The sequence below is a fragment of the Bombus pyrosoma genome, linkage group LG4 (assembly GCF_014825855.1).
Source record: "Bombus pyrosoma isolate SC7728 linkage group LG4, ASM1482585v1, whole genome shotgun sequence".
Taxonomy (NCBI): Eukaryota; Metazoa; Arthropoda; class Insecta; order Hymenoptera; family Apidae; genus Bombus; species Bombus pyrosoma.
The window spans coordinates 5,935,360-5,956,226 of NC_057773.1; the positions used below are offsets into that span (position 1 = coordinate 5,935,360).

General features: G+C 36.9%; 2 protein-coding genes across 2 annotated transcripts in view; one reads left to right on the forward strand and one right to left on the reverse strand.

Annotated features, from left to right (window-relative positions):
* The first annotated feature begins 298 nt into the window (after positions 1-298).
* Positions 299-2,313, forward strand: LOC122567231 (alcohol dehydrogenase class-3). The gene is made up of 7 exons (XM_043725592.1): positions 299-457; positions 699-942; positions 1,029-1,249; positions 1,316-1,532; positions 1,607-1,737; positions 1,812-2,086; positions 2,175-2,313. Exons 1-7 carry the CDS (start codon positions 437-439, stop codon positions 2,197-2,199), a joined length of 1,134 nt encoding a protein of 377 aa, XP_043581527.1. The 5' UTR covers positions 299-436; the 3' UTR covers positions 2,200-2,313.
* A 56-nt stretch (positions 2,314-2,369) lies between these two features.
* LOC122567230 (proteoglycan Cow) overlaps positions 2,370-20,867 on the reverse strand; it is a 226,503-nt gene continuing 208,005 nt past the window's right edge. Inside the window, exons 7-10 of the mRNA XM_043725591.1 lie at positions 10,078-10,294; positions 6,628-6,787; positions 5,226-5,452; positions 2,370-5,148 (exon numbers count right to left, since the gene is read on the reverse strand). Of these exons, the coding sequence (XP_043581526.1) occupies positions 5,018-5,148; positions 5,226-5,452; positions 6,628-6,787; positions 10,078-10,294 (735 nt within the window). The 3' untranslated portion in view covers positions 2,370-5,017. The remainder of the gene's footprint in view (positions 5,149-5,225; positions 5,453-6,627; positions 6,788-10,077; positions 10,295-20,867) is intronic.

A 20,867-nucleotide genomic window follows, 5' to 3' on the forward strand; every position in this document is an offset into this window, starting at 1 on the left:
GAAATATGCTGATCTTCCCTCTAATAACAAATTTCATTTTTCCATTTAAGAATTCATACAAATTCGTACGGTTATTTTTAAATAATAGGATGTTGATATATTGGATAATACAAAATTATTACAGCTAGATTGCGAATAAATTTATATGAATTATATTAAACGATTATTATATATATTTGATACATTTATACATTATTTTGAAGTTATGAATTGCATTAAAATTTTGTATAGATCTTTGTATTGATTTTAGAGTACAGATTGTTAAGCACTAGATGTCAGTAGCATTAAAATAAAACGCGTGCAAACCACGACCTTGAATTTGTTTCATTTCGCTGCTGAACATATCGTGACCGGTGTGATTAATATTCATCGTAGTACTGTTTATTCAACTTTTGCTTCTTTTTACACCGTTTATTAACTATTGTATTTTACAATAATGTCGAACACAGCTGGAAAGGTATTTATTTCTTTCTGACAAATTGTTTTGTTCCATTGTTATGATTAAATTGAATCTAAGTAACTCATTTGTTACAATAAGTCTGTTACATTGAAATGATTTTCGATTAATTAAAAAACAGTTATTTTAAGAATTATACATACCTTTTTATATTCTTTAATAGCTATTTATTCAAGTTAAAGATAGCGATCAGTAATTTATGATCAAATAAATGATGAATTAAAATATTTTTGTATGTTAGGTAATCAAATGTAAAGCTGCTGTAGCGTGGAAGGAGAAAGAGCCTCTCTCGTTAGAAGAAGTTGAAGTCGCACCACCAAAAGCTCATGAAGTAAGAATTAAAATTGTAGCTGTAGCTTTGTGCCATACTGATGCCTATACTTTAGATGGGTTAGATCCAGAAGGAATTTTTCCTTGTGTTCTTGGTCATGAAGGCAGTGGTATTGTTGAAAGTATTGGGGAAGATGTTACCGAATTTAAACCTGGTATTGTACTACTGTTATATTGTTTATTATATTATACATTATTGCATGTTTCCTAACTACTAAGAGATATCATATATAAATTACAGGTGACCATGTGATTCCACTATACATTCCCCAATGTAAAGAGTGCAAATTCTGTATACATCCAAACACAAACTTATGTAGCAAAATTCGTGCTACACAAGGCAAAGGTGTAATGCCTGATGGTACTTCTAGATTTATTTGCAAGGGACAAACCCTTGCCCATTTCATGGGTTGCTCTACTTTTTCTGAATATACTGTAGTGGCAGACATTTCTCTTGCTAAGGTACTTCTATTTCATGTAGATATTTCAAAATTGCTTGAAATAATTTAAAGACATTATATAATTCAGATTGATCCTGTTGCACCACTTGATAAAGTATGTTTGTTGGGATGTGGAATACCTACTGGATATGGTGCTGCTGTAAACACTGCTAAGGTAACACCTGGAAGTTCATGTGCTATATGGGGATTAGGTGCAGTGGGATTGGCAGTTGCATTTGGTTGTAAGCAAGCTGGTGCCAAGCGTATTATTGGAGTGGATCTGAATTCAAATAAATTCGAGTTGGGTAAGATAAAAGAACTTATTGAAGTTTTGCATGAAAAATGTCGAGAAATAAGAAAAAAAATTTATTCTTTCCAGCTAAAAAGTTTGGATGTACTGAATTTCTTAACCCTAAAGATTGTAACAAACCAATCCAGGAAGTGTTAGTAGAATTAACTGATGGTGGACTAGATTTTACTTTTGAATGTGTTGGTAATGTGAACACTATGGTAAGTTTTAAATATTGAATCAAAATTTTTAATAAATTGTTGGGTGGCTTTTTTAGCGTATTTTTTATGTTTAGAGAGCTGCACTGGAATCTTGTCATAAGGGTTGGGGCACATCCGTTATAGTAGGTGTAGCTGCAGCTGGTCAAGAAATTAGCACTCGTCCATTCCAATTGGTAACGGGACGCGTGTGGAAAGGGACTGCGTTTGGTGGATGGAAGTCCAAAGATAGTGTTCCCAACTTGGTGCAAGATTACATAGCAAAAAAATTAATTCTTGATGAATTTATTACACATAATCTTCCATTCAATAAGATTAATGAGGGACTCGATTTGTTGCATTCAGGCAACTGGTAAGTTTCAATAATCTGCGTTTAACAAATTCTTTGAAATATTGATGTTATTCTTTGATAATAAATATGAATTTTTTTTAAATTGCAGCTTAAGAGTAGTGCTCAAATATTAAAAAAGAGCGCATTAAATCTTTACTATATCATTTGTATTTCAGTTATGGCTTAAAATATTTGATATTTTGTAATATATACTTTTCATGAATAAAGATAATATATTCCTTCATAAATACATTCTTTTATTTCTGTGTAGTTATTTAGGTTGAAAGTAATCGAAACCTCCAGATTTCTACAACAATCTTTATTCATAAAGAATTCTTACAGCCACATGTACAATACCAATTTGGTGAAATATTAATAGTAGCTCCGGAATGAAGTAAAAATTCTTTACGCTTTGATCAGGTGCATACCTTATAAAATCATCACGGTACGAAGATCATAGACGATGATTTTTCATTGTATATAATTATGTATATACAATATGCAAGACTTTCGGTAAAACTATGTATGTTTGCTTGAAGTTAATATGCTTGTTAATCTAGGTCGACGGTATAATAATAATTCAGGCAGAATATAAATTGCGCTCAACATAGCAAAGAGTATACACGTTAATTAATTAATTCATCGCGGACGAGGTTCCCGTACACCAAATGTTTAATGGCACGGAGAGTTTCTACGAATTCTTATTTTATGTTACTTTAAATGTTTCAAAGTGATGCGGTACCTATTACATTATTCGTTAAAATGCAAAAACTTTACTCTCACAGTTTACGCAGAATAATAAAACGTACAATTTAGTTTCGGTGTGAATAATGATGTTGTCTATTTCATATACCATCGAATGTTTGGAAAAAGAATAGAGATTTGATTAGAATATAAGTACTGAAATTCAGAATAGATGTATCTCTAATCAATAATACATTAGAGCGCTAAATGTGTCGAATTTGATCGAATACAACAAAACAATGTGTACCCTAAACTTGAAAACTCAATCTCCATGTTTGTTCTAGATGAGAGATACGTATAATTTGCACTGGCTATCCCTACGTAAATTGCCATCTAATACTAGGGCATATTCACATAGTCACACCGATCAGTTTTCTACGGGTTACATGTTATTATACTCTAGTACCTACGGTGTACCACACACTCGTTAAGTAAAAGTCGTTAAGTAAAAATGCTTATAATTACAGTAAACGCAGCCAAATCACGACGTGTTCATTAAACATTATAAGAATGTTTGTTCTTTAGCTATCCTCGATTGTTACAATATAAATTATGTAAAATTATTGCAATAAAAAAGAAATATTTTTTCAGTAGTAGAAACCAAGTCTTTCTCAATCCAAGAAAAAGTCAGACGTAAATTATATCCATGAAAATAGTGCTTAAAAAATGATTTGCTCGTCGTGATTGAACTACGGTTTAGTAGTTAGCGAGTATGAAATAGGTCATCCTTTTTTATGCAATATATCTTACACTAAACCTCGCAACGCAAGATGGCTACGAGAGAAAAGACAATTAAAAAAGGAAGGGATAGAATTGGTGGAGAAAGATTAATCGTTTAGCGTGAAGAAAATAAATAAGCGTGGCGACGGAAATCTATATTAGCTGTCGGCGTACGTTTTTTCCTGTGTTAAGAACTAGCGAAGGTGCTTTATTACGAGAGAGCTGAATTAAACCTATAAACTCGTGATTCGGACTATGCAAATACTTTTTCTGTTTAATATTCTACATCTTCAAGCATGTGCATCTCTCTAAGAGTGTGTTAGACGAGTCCTTCGCGTCCGCTGACGATCAGCCAGGTTTTCTCTCTCAGCCAGCTTGTCTTCGTCCGCTGTATTATCGTAAGTCATAGACAGTATTATATATATATATTTATATGTATATTTATATATATATATTATGCTTAGACATTATAATTCGAGATATCGTTAATCTAGCGCGGTTAGAAATCATAATTACATAGAGCATTCTTTTTCTTTTCTTTTTCTTTTTTTGTATCTCTTCTTGTTAAAGGTATTATAATCTCTATACGTCGTGGAGTGGACATGTGAATTTTATCCGATGGAGAATGAGCTTCTTTTCCTTTTTTCCTCTTACTTTTTCATCTCTCCTTTCTCTTTCTTCCCTTTTTCGTGAAACTTCTAGTTTGTATATGCATAAATAGTATATAATTATATTATTTATAGACGAGTTGTGCATGGAGGTACCTCGACGGGCACACAGGGTACAACGTGTCTCATCAAGGATCATCGATACGATTCTTTCATCGCGTCGAACATCGATATCTCTTACCGTGGTCTTTGATCAAAATAGAGCATCACACAAGATTGCCATTGCACGATGTAGCCCCTTGGTTATTGCACTATACAAGCTTCCTACGATTCTCTGATTCAGCAGCTTCTTAACCCGTTTGGCACTTGTGTTTTTGAACAGATTAATTTGTATTAGCCGTAAACGTAAAATGACGAGAAAAATATCAGAAAAATAAGACCTTTATACACAGTATTCTTATTTCAATTCAATCTATAAATAATCAATCAACAAATCGCTACGGGAAATTAATTGTTGAAAAATGATCATTCCCGGGTTAAGGATCATGATCAATCGCTAAAGAGGACGCAATTGAATTCGTGCAATCACGATGCCAGAGGGTGTATCCGCTGCTCGTGTCACATCTCGTCAATCCTCGTATTTGTTCGTTGCTTTTCTGGCGTTTTCTGTTTTTTTAGGCTCACGCATGGGTCGCAGCCTTCGCCGACCTGTTTCACTTGAAGACACCTCCAATCACAACGGCGATACTCGAAACCAGCGGACGACCAGGACGAGCGTTCCTCGTTCCCCTTTACAAGGGGAAACAATGTCGTCCGGCTGTTCGACATCACGTTAAGGTGCTGCTCCCGTTGCTGCTGTTACTGGTTGATTCTAAGGAGTCTAGAAGTCCAATGGCTGATCGGCGGAACCCTCGAGATCCTGAGCAGAATCTGTACCACCATCCTCGTCGTCATCCAGGTCCACGCTGTTTGTCTTTAATCCTCCGTTGCTGATCTTGTTCACGATCGTGTCTGAAATATCGGCGGGTTAAGTATAATCGAATAATCGTTGGAAAAAGTATTTTTCTTGGCAATCGAGGAACACTCACCGCAATCTGGCTTGCTGCCACGTGTTCTAGTTCCAGCGAATTCCACACCGTGAGGATCCACGCACCAGCAGAGTCCTAGACCACGGTGACACTGGGTGCTTCGGTAATACCCTCGGGAATCGCAAGCAGGTGCAACGTCAGGGGATGATCGCTTGCGTACAGCGGCGCAGGGACGTTCAGCCTTCGAGAAACATCCGCACCATTCGGGTCCATTCACGAAGATGTCTCTGGAAATTGTCAAACGTGATAGATATTTGGTACTTTACTTTATTATTGTACAGTGATGTATTGGTTTCTCAGAAAGGAATTCTTGTCGACTTTAACTCTCAGATTGTGATGGTTAAATCATTTAAAATTTACTTTTGGACCGTACAATAGCTGAAATATAAAGAGTCACATAATCTTTTAATTAAATAAAATGATTAAATGATTAAATGATTTTTTAATTAAATAAAAAATTTCATCGCGTTAAATGGGAACCAAGAAACAAGATAAATGTTTGTCACAAATTTATGGAAGTTAAGAAACTATGTAAACTTTTATTAGAGTATCAAAGTATATTACTTTCTTATGTAGGTATTCTGTCATCTTATCAGGATTTTAAATCACCTAATCATAGCTAGTTAGTCAACTAATCAAGCCAACAAATTTAATCTTCATTTCAGCTAATATCCTTCATCCGGTAGTTGGATCTCCAATGTTTTTGATCTATTACATTTGGTCCTCGTCATAGATATGAAAGTTACATGTATACCGTATATGTATTATATATCTGATTAATAGTCTTACACCAAGAAGCTACTATGAATTAACTATTTAAGATGATCCACAGACTGGGTAACAGAGTTCACCGTCCCGGAATGGCGAGGGAAACCTTTCTTGGAGACTACATAACAACACCTTAACATCTCAACTTAATCTCTATACATACTCTGGGACAGAAAACGGAAATTCCGCTTCTTGAGAGTAACAAACGCAACGTGGCATCGTTTCTTATTTCCCGGTTTGCATGCGAGCAAAAAGCAATCGACTTGGAATGAAAGTTTCACACACGGTCCATGTGTCTGCCTCTTAACGACCAGCCACTCCGCTCCGTAGGCACGTACGCTCGAGACCTATTACGCTCGAGCGTCAAGCCCCTCGAAGGTATTAAAAACTGAAAGGGTTTCTCTATCTTCTTCCCTTTCCTCCAACCCGCCCTGTTTCTCTTCGTTCCCTTTTCAGGTCACGTATCCGCGGAGTTTAATGATTTACAAGCAACGGACGACGGGATTACGTAAAAAGGAAAAAAAAAAAATAACAAAGAAAGAAGAAAAATTCGCCGCGATGTGACAAACGGATTACAACGTAGCGGAGAGGTACGTGGATGGAATAATCGCGTGGGCGGAAGTCATCTTCTTACCCGTCGGTGTCGCAGCCGTCGAGGAACGGTTTCAGACATGGCTCGTTCTGATCGTGTTCCAGGCCGTACAACTCGGAAAGAGAGAGTCTGCCGTCGTTGTCACTGTCCAAGTGTCCGAACATCCACCTGACTTCGCTCTGGCAACCGATGGGGAAGTGACCTGGAAATGGTGCGGGAATGAAATATGAATTCCGATGGCCGCGCGCCTCTGCAGACAGACGCCACCAATGAAATATAAATATCGATGCATCTACAGGTACATCTTGGTCATTTGTATTTTATAGCAAATGAAAGTAACTGGATCGAATGCAGTTACGCTATCTCACGCAAGTGTTTGAACGTTTATCATGGAGAATTCTTAAGAGGACGTATTCTATATATGTGTCGTATGAAATATATTGAAATTTTATTAGCGCTGTAGCGAGCCGTGACTGGTGTGGCACGATCATGTTGGTCAAATTTGAAAGAAATCTGAAAATGTATACGGAAGTTACGAGTTATTTATCGCGAACGTGTATCCAGTAAGAGATTAGCATACAATATGAATAACCATGTGAGACGTATAATAAATGTTAAACATGAACCTACTGAATAACGAGGTTTATTACTATAACGAATAATTTTATCAATTTTTCGAAGTTTCCAAAGGAATTAGTTAAAGATTTCTATTTTCATATTTAAATACCATTCAGGAGTGTTTAGTTGGAAATGAAAGCGAGTAAAACTCTACGGTACACGAAGTTGATGGTAGATCCTAATAAATAAATGGTCTTTGATTTCAGTGATAAGATCAAATGGAGATGTTACAAACTGGAAACAGTATCGACGGAGATAGAGCCGAGTAATCGGTAGATCTGAAGTGGAAGCGATTCCTTTGAACGGGACAATTCCGTGCTGGTACGAAAGCGATTGTACTGAAGTCGAATAGCGTGCAGTGATGTGAGGCAGTTCCCGCAGTTCCAAACTACGCCGGATCGTGAGCGTTGTAATGTCCAGAGGCCACCCTTTTCGTGCGGAGCAATTAGTCTCTTGTATATTCAACTCGATCGTCGAGTTTCTATAACGAGAGACTCGGTCATTCTCAACGGGGCTATTGCCAACTATGTTTTTCCAAATAATGTTAAACGTATCGCCAGTCAACGAGATAAGACAATCCTATCAGTTTCTCGAATGGCGGAGAGATTTTGTAAAAATTTGCTGTCTTCTTAGGATCGTTCAGCAATTTTCTGTATTGTGGTATTTAAGTAGCTTATATTTGTAATTAGAGCACTTCTAGCGATAAAAATGTGAAACGAGGAATTTAGAGGAAGAGTGGTGTACAGTGATAAAATCTAAAATTAATTATTAAGCATTTTTTAAATCTTCGAAATTTTAATTCAGAAAAATTTCATTTTTCGGACATTTGCCCATAAATATCAAAGCACATCGGTTACAGATATCACAACAAAATTTGAATCAATTTTTCTCATTACGTTTTTCAAATATGTCAAGTTCTTGTTGATCGTGAAAAGTGTAGTATGGGTTCAGAAGTTGGGACACGCATGTCATGTCCATACTCGTGACTGAAATTATTATTAAATGAAAACGTTCTACTCGTTGACGAATTATATATATTTTGAATAAAAAAAAAAACTTTGTTCCGTAACACGGACACAGTTAGCGTTTACTGACAGAAAAATCAACAGTAATAAACCATGACACTATATCTACAATATCGAGACAGATGGTAATTGCATCATGAATTATTTTTTATAAATTTCATCAATTTTATTAATTTTACAGAATAGCGAAATTATCGTAGTGCCTGTTCTAGTTACAATGATGACTTTCGCTTGTTACAAGAGTCTCGCTATCGGTACTAGGGTCATCGCGACTGGATTACTCGGTTTGATGACCGTTCTAATCGAGACCAGTGATTTAGGAACTGTTTTAACGAGCTTTCACGAATCACCAGCTATCCGCTTCGGGCTTGACAACTTGGGAATCATCTCCATAGGATTTAATGGTCTAGAGACTATCTTAACCCTGTAAGTCCCCTATTATATCACTGTAATTCTTTCAAAAGGAAAGTTTTATTCACTTGACAATTGTTCAAATAACTTAAATTACATAACAATGGAATATAAAAGTATAGGATTTCAGAAAATATAAAATTTAAATAATTCACATTATCTTTCCTTCTGTTGTTTCTATAAAATGTATCAAAAAATTGCTATCAGTGGAAATTAACGATAAGATTATTCTCCTCATTATTACGCGATGAAAACCATAGCAAATTTCAAGAATCTATTCCTAGTAAAATTTTCTTCTTCTCTCTGTTTCCTGAAATAGCAGAATTTTACTTCTTTAAAAAAATATCTTTCCTCGTTTCCATATTTCTCACAAATTTGCGAAGACAATCGCCGAGAACTAAGGAAGCTTTTCATTCGATTATTGTCGATCGGGACTTATTTAGAAGCAAACTCACGATTTGCAAACTAGTTTGCCATCGTTGCACATCGTTCACGATAACACGAATGACTACAAGAATTTCGATGGCCGTTACCCCTGTTACTAATTTGCTGCGCCACGTCATCGCATGTGCAGTTCACTGATAATTAGAGCAACTTTTAGCACGTCACCACCGTTTCCGTTTTTACCAGCTGTTAAGCAGAACACGCGGAGCAATTATCGTTACAGTGGTCACGCGATTTTTAAGCCCGTCTATTGTTTACGCGGCTGAAATTAACTGAAATTATCGCTCGGTAGGAATATTTTACTCATTACTCGAGAAACAGATCGGCTATCTACTTCCAAAGTGTAATTAACGGCCACTGGAGTCTTTTTAATCCTTTTTAATTCTGTCTCTCTTTCTATTTAATGTTTCTCACGTTATTACGACATATAGACCATTCAACTTACGTATACATTTTTTTAATCTATTGCTAACAGTAGATTGATTAAATTTCTCTAGAATAAGATGAAATTTAGAACAACGAAAATAAATTGACGAAAGTTGTAGGCTGTTGCGTGTCGTTTGTGCGCAACATCGAAGGGTTAATTAACGTTCCTCGTAATCCAAAGAATATGTTTTTCGCAGTCAATAAAAAATATTATTAAAAATATTAATTAGGATAGTCAAATAGAAGTAAATCGTAAGTTCTTCTTGAATTACGTACGAAAATCGAAAAATGTTGAGAAAGATTTAAAAATTCGTTCAATAAATATTGGGCATTGATATAAAATTATTGCGTCTTATAATATATAGTTCATCTTTCTATTAATTTTCTAATTGTTTATCATACGTGTACAACGTTATTTAAATAAGATAACCAATCAACGAAACAGAATGACGTAGAGAATCCACGGCTCTTACAACTCACCGTAGTAATTATCGAAATTCAATTGAAACGTCATATTGCGAAGTATAAACTCAAGATTGACCTAGTTCTACCGTCTGTATATTCGTACCTTTCGGTTTAGGATGCGGTCGACGGTGCTTAGAGTCAGCCATCACGACGGAGAACCAATCCAACAAACGATTCGCCATTGCGGGTTTGGATGACGGCGGGCAATCAGAGTTACGCGATGATTGGGAGTTGTACGTTGATTTCAAAGGAGATGGTGTCTTCTCCATCACCTCGTTGCTCATCAGATGCTTGTCGTCATATTTACTTCCAGCCAGTGCCTGAAACATGAAAATGTAAATAAACAGTTGCGCGTTGAATTTGTATTAATTCTATTCTTCTTAACAATAATTCATTACAGTAGCCGACTAAAATTTTTCTTGAAACGATAACCAGTGGAAAAGATGTTGTATATTTGCAAATCAATTGCCTCAGTTGTGAAAGGTGAACGCTAGGAAAAATGATAACTCTAATTCCGTTTTTTCAGATAGATACTAAACAAGTTTAAGTGTATTAATGATTTTTTTATGTTTTTCTCAGATTTGAGGAATTTTTTAACGATAGGCAAACACGACGAAGACAAATTTAAATCATTCATAAGATAAGATTATTTTTATACTGTAAAAGAGATACGAAATAATTTTAACGATTTTACTGTTCACCGGATAGAAATGGAATTAAATACATAAAATATGAATATGCAAGGAACAGAGAGTAACGCCTTTGGGTTTCTTTTCTGCTACATATAAGGCTTATTTATTATTTACACTATATTAGTAGATATAATCTTCTCACTGTTGCATTTTGTAAAATATCGTTTGAACATCCGCGTTACGCCACGAGTTGTATCGTTTTGAATAATTAAACGTCTCGTTACTATCGTCCTAGCGAAAATTTCCACCTCTGAGCGGTGCACTTATTTCAGAAAAAGTTACAAATTTTTTGCAACCATCGGGAAACAAAGGACGCATCGCTGACTCCACGGTGAAATAAAGCTGCACCCGTGTTTCGTTTGCGATTAATCATCAGCGGGCTCGAATTCATAGGAACCAGTAATAACTCTCTACCCTAATACAATCGTTGTCCGTTAATCAAGAATCTTTTCATACGAATTTACATACACGCTTTTAATGCGTTGTTCAATGATCCTTTGATTGTAAATGCGAGCCTGATTATGTACGTTTGAAGCAACTCGTCGAGATTAATAGGACTAGCAATGGTCAATTAGTAATACGAGACGTAGCATTTATTGAAAAATGGTTTACATTATGCATTAATAACGCTGTGTTTTCAGACGTTTATTGCGCACGCGTTGTGAATTAAAAGTTACGAGGTGGTTTTCGCAAGCTCTTTTATGACAATTCATAAATAAAGTAAACGTGTACGTGCAGAGTCCGGCCGAGTAACACGTAAAAGATGATATGTAAAAGCGGGAACGATGCGATTCTTTGCCGTGAAAATAAGAAAAAAATATAGAATCCAATTTTTTCATTCTCGGCTTGGTTTTTAAAAAAAATCGAGTTTGAAAATTTATCAAGTATACTTGGACGTGGCTAATTTCGGACTAGACCGGACTAAATAATCGACGAAAGATCATTCTAGGTGCGAGAATAAGTCGAAAATGTAGAATAAAATTTTTACGCAAGACGCTTTGTCTTCGAGAACAAAAATTTACAAATTTATCATATACATGTACTAGGCTGTTGGAATATTAAATCAACGATTGCAATGTAAGATTTGATATAAGAAAAGCTAGCAACCGATAAACTATTACCAAGAAACGTTCCAATTTTTATTGTTTCCTATAGAGTAATTTGTGATTTGTACCACGGCGAGGGAAAAAGATGTAAAGGTCGACAAGGGCGATCATTAACTATACATGTAATTTCGGTGTAATGTAAATGTAACTATGCGTCTGATGCACGGGACCAGGATAAAAGGTCCTGAAGCATCGAGGCTTTCGTGCACGAGGAGTCTCTCGTTTTTCACTTCTCTTCTCAGCTCTTTGCGCCATGAACGTCGAGCTTGTACCGCGTTAATTTTCTCCCCTCGGAGAGTTGCTAACAATAAGTAGAAACGACGTATCTCGCCTCCGGCCCATTCTAAATTCCTATCTCACAAATCTTGCCGACCTCGCCACTTTAGACACGCCGCCCTCCCCTCGTAAAAACAATCGAGCTTCGTCTTCATTTTCCGTCTCTTTCTCCTCTTTTCTTTTACCGTAGCTCGACATCCCTTCGTTCAACCCTCGAGGGCATGCTTTCGATGCTTCCAACATGCGTTTATGGTTTTCCATTCTTCTCATTCAATTTTCTTCTCTGAAAATTACGTCTCTAGTTGATTTGTGGTGTTTGAAAGAGCCTAGTCGCTATTTTGGATTTTTATGATCCTTGTTATACGAAGATTAAATCGTATCGTAATTCATATAAATTATATTGTAGTCAATGTGCTTCCAAATTAATATTACGATAATAATAATAATTATTTGATCTCGATCTGGCGACTAAGAAATCCCACTTGGTTACAATTTTTCTAACCACAGGCTTCCTCGTCTGATCTTCTCACTCATCCTTCCATACTTTATTTTTACGTTATTCTTCACTTAGCGATTACACATCAAGAGTTTACGTTTGAAGTTCTTCCTATCCTAAAACTATTAGGTTGTCCGGAAAGTGTCTTTCTTCTACAGACCCGTCTTTTACAACGATGCTCTTTATACAAACATGAAAGCTAATCTGTCGAACGTTATGATCTTTATTTTAATAGAACAAAATGGATCATACGTAATTCGATAAAATAACATTGTATCTCTTATATTCTACGCTGTGTTCTACGTTGAACACTGTTGCGGATCGTTGGAATTCTCCACGTAATTTTTCCACGAATGCGTTACTATCGTAATGGAAGAAATTATTCTGAGTCATCGGTACTCTAATATACAACGTATAGTTCTAATATACGACATAATATAATGTATTGCACTGCTGGCTAATAATATTTAACGAGAATCAAAAGATCCTACTTGTACACACGTCTTAATTTTCTCTCAATTCTCAATGGAAACGTCTGTAAAGCCGAGTAACCCCGTGCTAAAGCATCTCGTAAGGTCTATATAAACGATAATTTCTGTGAAACGATCCTAAAACGATGAGAATCACCGAGGATTAAAATCGTTGGACGGATCTGCTTTACTCGTGGCATGCACGTCATCGAGTCTTACGGGGTTGCAACCGTCCGTAACGATATTACGGCTCCTCGTCGTCTGGCGACGCTTTCCGTCGGATCGATGGGAAAGACGCCTCGTCTAGGCTGCTCGAAAATACGAGCCATCGACTCGTGGCGGCTTACGGTCGACCAATGGCAGCTTCACCGCCATTGAAGGATGCTCAACCTTCTCGTAAAATAAAGAATCGAGGCTCGATTTTCGCTAGACGTCTATGGAATCGTATCCTTATTTTCACTATCTTGACCATCCTTGACATTTGCCTTAACTATTTCCTATCAGAACGTGCGCGAGATATAGGAAATCGAAGCTTGTGTATTTCCTCTTTTTCTTTCCCCTTCTTTTTTTAAATCGACGATTTATTACAACTGCTGTTTATTCATATTTCCGTTTAGATATGTAACATTTAATTTTATTATTCATAACTAATGTTTCTTAAATATAGAAAATGTTTTGAGAGACACGAAGAAATACAAATTTCGATGTTTCTTAAACGCAAAATGACCGATTTTCCGTTGGGGAATAGGCAAGAAATTGGGGAAATCGAGCGTGTACCAATTCCGTTCTCGATTTTAATTTCTGAATTAGAGGGAGTGGGGACCTGGTTGGCGAAGAAAACTGGGCGAATGATAAAAGAAAAGTAATCAAGAGGGAGGATTCTTGGGTGGATTAAAGACGAGCGACGTTTCAATTTGAAGAAACACAACGGCGTTTCGTTGATCCTTTAATTAGCTGAGGAAAACTCATATTTATCTCGCTGATGGTGTATTACGGATGGTCTAAACCTCGAGACGGCGGAGGGGGCAGAATCTAGAATTTCCTTTCGAGGGATGATAACCCTACGTTACCGTGGAAACACTGAATCAATAGCGGGACTAGTTTATTAACACGCTGAAGGCTAAAATAACAGATCTAACGGATCCCCTTAATAGACCCAAGCTTTAATCAGAGTAGGTAGCTCTGTAATCTCATGGAAAACACGAGTTTACGAATTTAGAAATTTTCCGTGTTCCCAAATTTTATATTTAAGAACGGCAGGTAGCAATCACGAGACGTTTAACGTAAAATTTTCTAAATGTCTGTCGTATTTTACGACTGAAAGTCGTCAATACTTTAGTAAATGATGAGAATTATTTTACACATTAATCGTAGTCGCACGTACATGTTCGACGTTATATAAAAATACATTTTCATTTCTCGAGTCATACGTGGAGTTTTTATCGAATACGTTGATTTAATAAAACGTGCCCAACACGAACGGAGAAAAACGTAAATATTCACGAATCCTCCCCATGTGTGCAAGAGGTGATATAAAAAAGAGATAAAATGATTTTATAAAGCAAACACGTAGTTTATTTAACTTTACTTCTGTATTGAAAATTTTGCTCGCAAGCTGCCAAATATTTTTAATGCTTTCATGTTTAGAATTTTATATCGGAATGGTTGACAGGATGAAAATGAACCAGTTCTTCGCTATTCGCGAAATTAATTCTATAATACGATAGCTAATTATACGTCATATTTTTCTTCATAACAAGCTATTATCGGAAAGTTATTGCATCGAAAAGTTGTTTTAATTATCGCGAGAGAATCGCGTCTTTCGAACGATATTTCAATCTCGTCAGGTTGGCACGCGTGATTAAGCGAAATTATACAGGGATATCCGCGTTTAATAATCCGGTATCGTCCGTTATGTAAAATTAGTTCGATAATTGGTAACAACCTCGACGATGGACTGTGATCGTTCGATAATTTCCCTCGATCTTCCTCGTACACGTCCAACGAATCCGGCTTATGAAAGATAATCGATGCGTCGTATGATCCTTTTCGTTACGTATTCGACAATCCCCGGCTAATTTTCCCCTGTACTTCCAGATTCGGGAAAATTCAATGCCACTCCGCCGAACGATTAATTAATCGTTCGGTTTTGTTGTTGATGAGCGTTCATTAGCGTCACGCGGTAGGTAATTTCCCCCGCCCTCTTTTTTTTTCGCCGAGAATAATTCTCGTGGAAACGTTGATGCGACGTAATTAGTGTTACATGAATATTTCACTGTTCGAGGAAATAATCATTTATTCGTCGGTTTATTTAATTATTCGAGAAAATATATATCAAGATATACGCGTCTCATATGGAATGGATTTTATCATAAAATAATCAAGCAAGATATGATTAACGAAACAACGACGAGTTAATCGATGAGGATTTTGCATGGATAAAGATCGTAAATACACAGCGTTGTAAAGTTGTAGAGATCACGTGCAAGGATCCGAACGAAAAGGAGTTCGTACGGTTCAAGGAAGTCTTGAAGCGAAGAGATTTAAATTCGATGGTAATTTCATAGTTGTAAAAAATCTCTTTTTCTAAGGATCATGTGCAGTCGAAAGTTCATCGAATGATAACAGTGATTTGGTACGATCGAAGGAAGGATGTTAAGTAACTCAACCAATCGTACTTATCAGAAACTAGTTTAATTTCAAGAGGAAGTCAATACCGGCGTCTGAATTATCCCATTTCTTTCGCCCTCTTTTTTTCTACAGGGAAGGGAGACAGTCCGACGTGATAAAGAAACGGAGATAAGTATTAATTACCGGCGTGGTGAGGAATAATTTAAGAAGGCTTCCAGGATTAATTTTGCTCCCGTACAGCTTCCCGAATTAAACTCTTCTTATCTCTCTCTCTCTCTCTCGTTCCATGTTTCTTTCTTCTTCTTTTTATACTCGCGAATGCTCGTTTCTTTCTCTATTTCAAGGTCCCTTTATTCACCAGCGTCCCTCTATACATTTTCCTTCAGTTGTTTATCTTCAATCTTGCCGCGCGACTTATTGTTTTTCTTCGTTCTCCTCCGCTGTTTCTCCCGTAGAAGAAAGAAATAGCACGGACCAATAGGAGAATCCTGGCGGAATGGAGCTTGAATCTTTTATCGTTTCTGTTTTGCAGCACAGAAAACGGGCAAGAGGTGTTTTTATACACAGAGAACTCGGCCAGAGACACGTCTGAATGGTTTCATCCAAATGTCCCTGTCACTTTTCAAGATACGTGTACACTCTCCAAGTATTGGGTCGCGGAGAGATGAAAAATAAGAAGAGCACAGAGAGGATTAAAGTATAGGCACCTTACGTGAGAAATCGTTTCTTACTGGCGCAGAAAATTAAAGATATTGATTCGATGCGAGGAAATGAATTTTAAAACAGAGTTACAGTCGAATGGGATTAATAGACGGTATTGAGTTCGAAGAACATGGATATTTTGTTAGAAAAGGAAGGGAAGAAAAAGCGATCGAAAAGGATTAAAGAACGCAGCACCGCATTAGAAAAATTGTCTTTTGCTGAAGGAGGATTGAAAATACAAGAAAATAATCGGTAGAATTGAAAGATCAAAGATTAAAACTCTTTCTTTCTTTCTTTTTCTTTTTTTTTTCTTCATTCGCCTCGAACATCTTTCGATTCCACTGTAACAATCGCGGGATCCATTTTCTAACTTTCATCCAGAATTATCGAATACCTTTTTCCTATAATTATTATCAACTCGCAAAAATTTAATTAAAATTCGATTAAAAGCGAACAAAAATCTTCCAACCGATATTGCATTTCTATTTTAAAATGGAAACTTATTGATCTCGCTGAATTTCTGACAATTTCACCGTCGATCGAAACTGAAAACAGCGGTTAAACTCGAAATGATATTTACTGACTACGCAGTGATAGAATCTTCGAGGTTGCGAAGTGTCGAGATCAGCACGTTGTCGAGGAAAATGCGAAACTACCGGCCCAAGAGCTGGTGGAGATTAATTAAGATCCTCGAAAGGAAATCCGCGGACGATGGATTTCCAGATTTCAGGCGAACGTTGATTACCGAATCGCAGGCTGAACTTCGGTCGCCTTTAGCCAGCCCTTGCTGTTCCTAATCCTTTCTCCTTTTTCTCTTCATCAGACTTTCGCAGAACTTGGATCTATAAATCCTATAAATTCTCGTTCGAATAATTAGCGGCCGACTAGAATTTCCTTCGATTTTAACGAATTTGCTATTCAATGATAAAATGAACTAAAAAACACTCGTAACAAAGAAACGTGCATTAAGGATAAGTTCTCGTTTGAAAAGTTAACAAACAATCAAGATTTTCTACCATTGTAATGGATTGGATACTATTCAAAGATGAAATAGAAAAAGGAGACTTGTGCAATAAGGAGAACCATCTATCGGATTTATTGGAAGAATCTGGAAGATCTCAAAGTCTTGACATAAAGAATCTCCACGTAATCTTGACATCATAGGATCGCGTAATTTACTCAAAAGATTGGAAACTCTACCATAAAGTCTAAATTCTTCGATATGAGAAGAATTCTTCGTGAATTTTCACGAACGTTCGTAATTCGATCGTTACGTTTTATGTGATACCAAAGGAAGTCACAGTACCATCAAATATTCTTCGTTCGAAATCTGAGAAAATAATTTCCTAGAAAAATTTGTCACGCAAACCTCTGTGATCGCCACTTCGTTCGATTACATTCACGTTCAATTAGACAAAGTAGCTGTCGTCGTTGATAGAGAAAGAAAGTTACAAAGTGAACAGGTCATCATCCAAAGAAAAGGAAATGAAGAAAGGAAAAAAGAGACACAACGGGAACGACTACTAAGGAGATGAAAACTGGCCATATTAGAAAGGGACAATACGACAGATTTTCAATTTAAAAAGGTTTTTTTTCGAGCAACATGACGGAAAGCTTTTGTTCAATAATACCATCGGTCTTCCTTTTCCATTCTAGTCTCCGCTTCACGGGCTCTTGTCATTTGAATAGATTAGTCGATTCAATGAACATTTCACCGCGCGTGTTGCCTCCAACCGGTCTGTGTCTTCCATTCTCGATTTTCAATGCATTCCCGCCTTTGTCTTAGTTACCAGATTTCTCCGTTCTTTTATCCAAACCTCCGGCGTTTCACGGTGGCTGTATTGTCTTTTTAAAAATACCGCTGGCCGAACTTCATTTCGCGCTCGTTGGTAAAACGTCGACTGCGAGTAAAAAGGTTTGTCTCGTTAAAAGTTCTGTTTCGCCCTCACAATAAGCCCGGATTTTCGTGGGCGCGCTCGACCCCCCCCCCCCCAACGTTAAACTTTCTTCTATTTTTTCTCGCTTCCTCTTTTTTTCACTGTTCTCGAGATACTTTCGCCTCGAAATTTAATTTTACTCGATCGATCCTGTCTCCGTTGGAAGAGGCGAGAGGACGGGGGAATACGGGGCTCGAAACTTTCCACTTGCCTCTGCCGAACACACGGCGAACAAATTTCAATCGCGTGCCCTGGGTGACGTTGTACAAACAACCACCTTGCTTCTCCGTAGGCTCATTATATTAATCGTCGTGTCGAAGACTTTCGCGTCGCGAGGAATTAGAAGATGTAATTTCTCAGAATTTTAGATTTTGTTTTGCAAACATGTTTTTCGAAGTATTCGGTGGAGACAAGTTAGACCACGTTATAAATGGTGGAGAAGTAAGTAGTCTGGTAAGTAATGAATCTCTGAATTTTTGAACCTTTAAGTCCTTGAATCTCTGAGGCACTGAACGGCTAAATCTTTGAACCTTTGAATCTTTGAATCTTTGAGTCTTCGAATCCTCGAATCCCCGAATCCTTGAATCTTTGAATCTTTGAATCTGTGACAAGTAAAAACTGAATAATCTAGAAGTTTGTACGAAGAAGTGAGTTATCCAGATTGCGTGATTATCGTTTTCTGTCGAGGTAGAAGCGCGGCGCGACGTTTGAACAAATGTTCCACGTGAAAGCCCGCGTCTGGAATGAAAATCATAAAAGTGAAGTGTCCCCAGTGACGAAGGGCTCCGTTATCCTAAGGTTTCCTCAAGAATGTTCCACGAAGAGGAAAACAATGGTGGAAAGAACGAAAGAAAGAATAGGGGGAAGGAAAGAGAGAAAGGGCGAATGGAAATAACCTTCGAGAAGATAGGAATAAAGTGTCGCGGAGAATACGAGAATGTTTGTCGGCTCTGTTAAAGCGTTGATTTAATTAAGTCGACGTTACGACTACAGGACGTTACATTTATCGAGGTGGAGACGCTTGGAACATCTTGGACCGCGAACACTTTGTGGTTTACTTTGCCTCTGGCTACTTTTTACCGCTTCATTTCCTCCTGCTCTAAGTGGAAAAAGACTATAATATAAGGTCTAGACGGAAAATTAAGCGAATAACAAGTTCTTCTGTTTTAATTCGTTATCTTTCAATCTTTCGTTTCTGTTTTTTCTTCATTTGTTCGTATGAAGAGAATATCAAAAGAATCGTGAAACACGCACATACGATTTTTGGATTTTTATATTATTTAACAGTTATATACTTTAACATGATATAATGAAAGAAATAATATATGTATGTTAGGTTGAAAAATATACAGACGTAGCTTGTTTTAATAATTTTAAGTCACCGTTAAATGCTTTATAACATATTTCGCTAGCAGGAGATTTCAGTTTATGAATATGTAAAAAAAGCGCTGTACACATTTCACTATTTCGCTGTACACATTTGCAGGGGAATATATTAAATCCGCGCACGTCGATTTTAATGAAATTTGCACTAGAGGATAGCTCTTGGTAAAATAAATCTATTTTTTCAACGTTTGTCGACGATCCATATTAAAGAGATGAGAAATTTGTTCAAAAACAAGCTTTCAAAGAAGATTATATTTTTAATACCGTTTATTTTCTATTGAAAGCGTATTTTCTAAAATATCTTTCAGATTGGAATATAATTGCAATAGACATATTTACGTAGTATTCGCAATAGAAATAGAAAAATTGTTTCAAAATCAGATGGCAGGAATATCGCGATAAAAGTTATAATTCACGATGGAAAAGCTGACCTTGACTAACCACGATACCTCCATTAATTACAGAATTTATCTCTCGTTTCGAAACGCATAGAAACAATTAATTTAACCATAAATTTAACCACAAACTTTACCATATCTATTCATTTATTTTCTCCTTTCACGAATACAAATCTGTGATCAGTTAATCATCTGCTCGATTTGACGATCGAATTACAACGTCTCATACGAAGTCAAAAAGAGTGCTAATATTCATGAACTCCACTTTTAACGACAAAGGAGAAATAATCTGAAATATCCAATTTCCTACACTACTGCCTTTTCACAAAAAAAGGGCTACGAAAAATAATTGGTGTTCTCGCGTCGTATAAATTCGACGTTTATCGAACTCCGGTATTCGCATTGGAAACGTCGTTGGCCGGCTGCGAGGCGTAAACTATTTCCCAAAGAAAGTTATGATTTACCGGCACAACACGCTAATTTCCGATTCCGGGCGTAGGGCTGTAGTTTCCGTGCTAGGGAATTTCAGACGGGTCGCCGCATACGCAAACAACCCCCTCGCCGGTTTAGACGCTCCTCGCTCGGTTCCTAACTTTTATTTATTGATATCCTGCTCATCCTTTTTGCTTTCCCTTCTTTCCACTACGTTATTTATTTCGAGCAGCTCCGCGACGTCCGCCTACACTCCACTTTTCTTTCTGTTTCCGGTATTATATAAGTCTTGAGAAAGAAGCAACTGAAAGTGAATATGTTAAGGGCCTTCAGATGGATTCTCATACGAGCGGAAAAATCGAACGAT

Excerpts from the sequence above, each read along its gene's own strand:
- LOC122567231 (XM_043725592.1), top strand. The coding sequence starts at position 437 with ATGTCGAACACAGCTGGAAAG. Across the intron at positions 458-698 it reads TGTCGAACACAGCTGGAAAG|GTAATCAAATGTAAAGCTGC; the intron begins GTATTTATTTCT and ends TTTGTATGTTAG. Across the intron at positions 1,738-1,811 it reads TTGGTAATGTGAACACTATG|AGAGCTGCACTGGAATCTTG; the intron begins GTAAGTTTTAAA and ends TTTTATGTTTAG.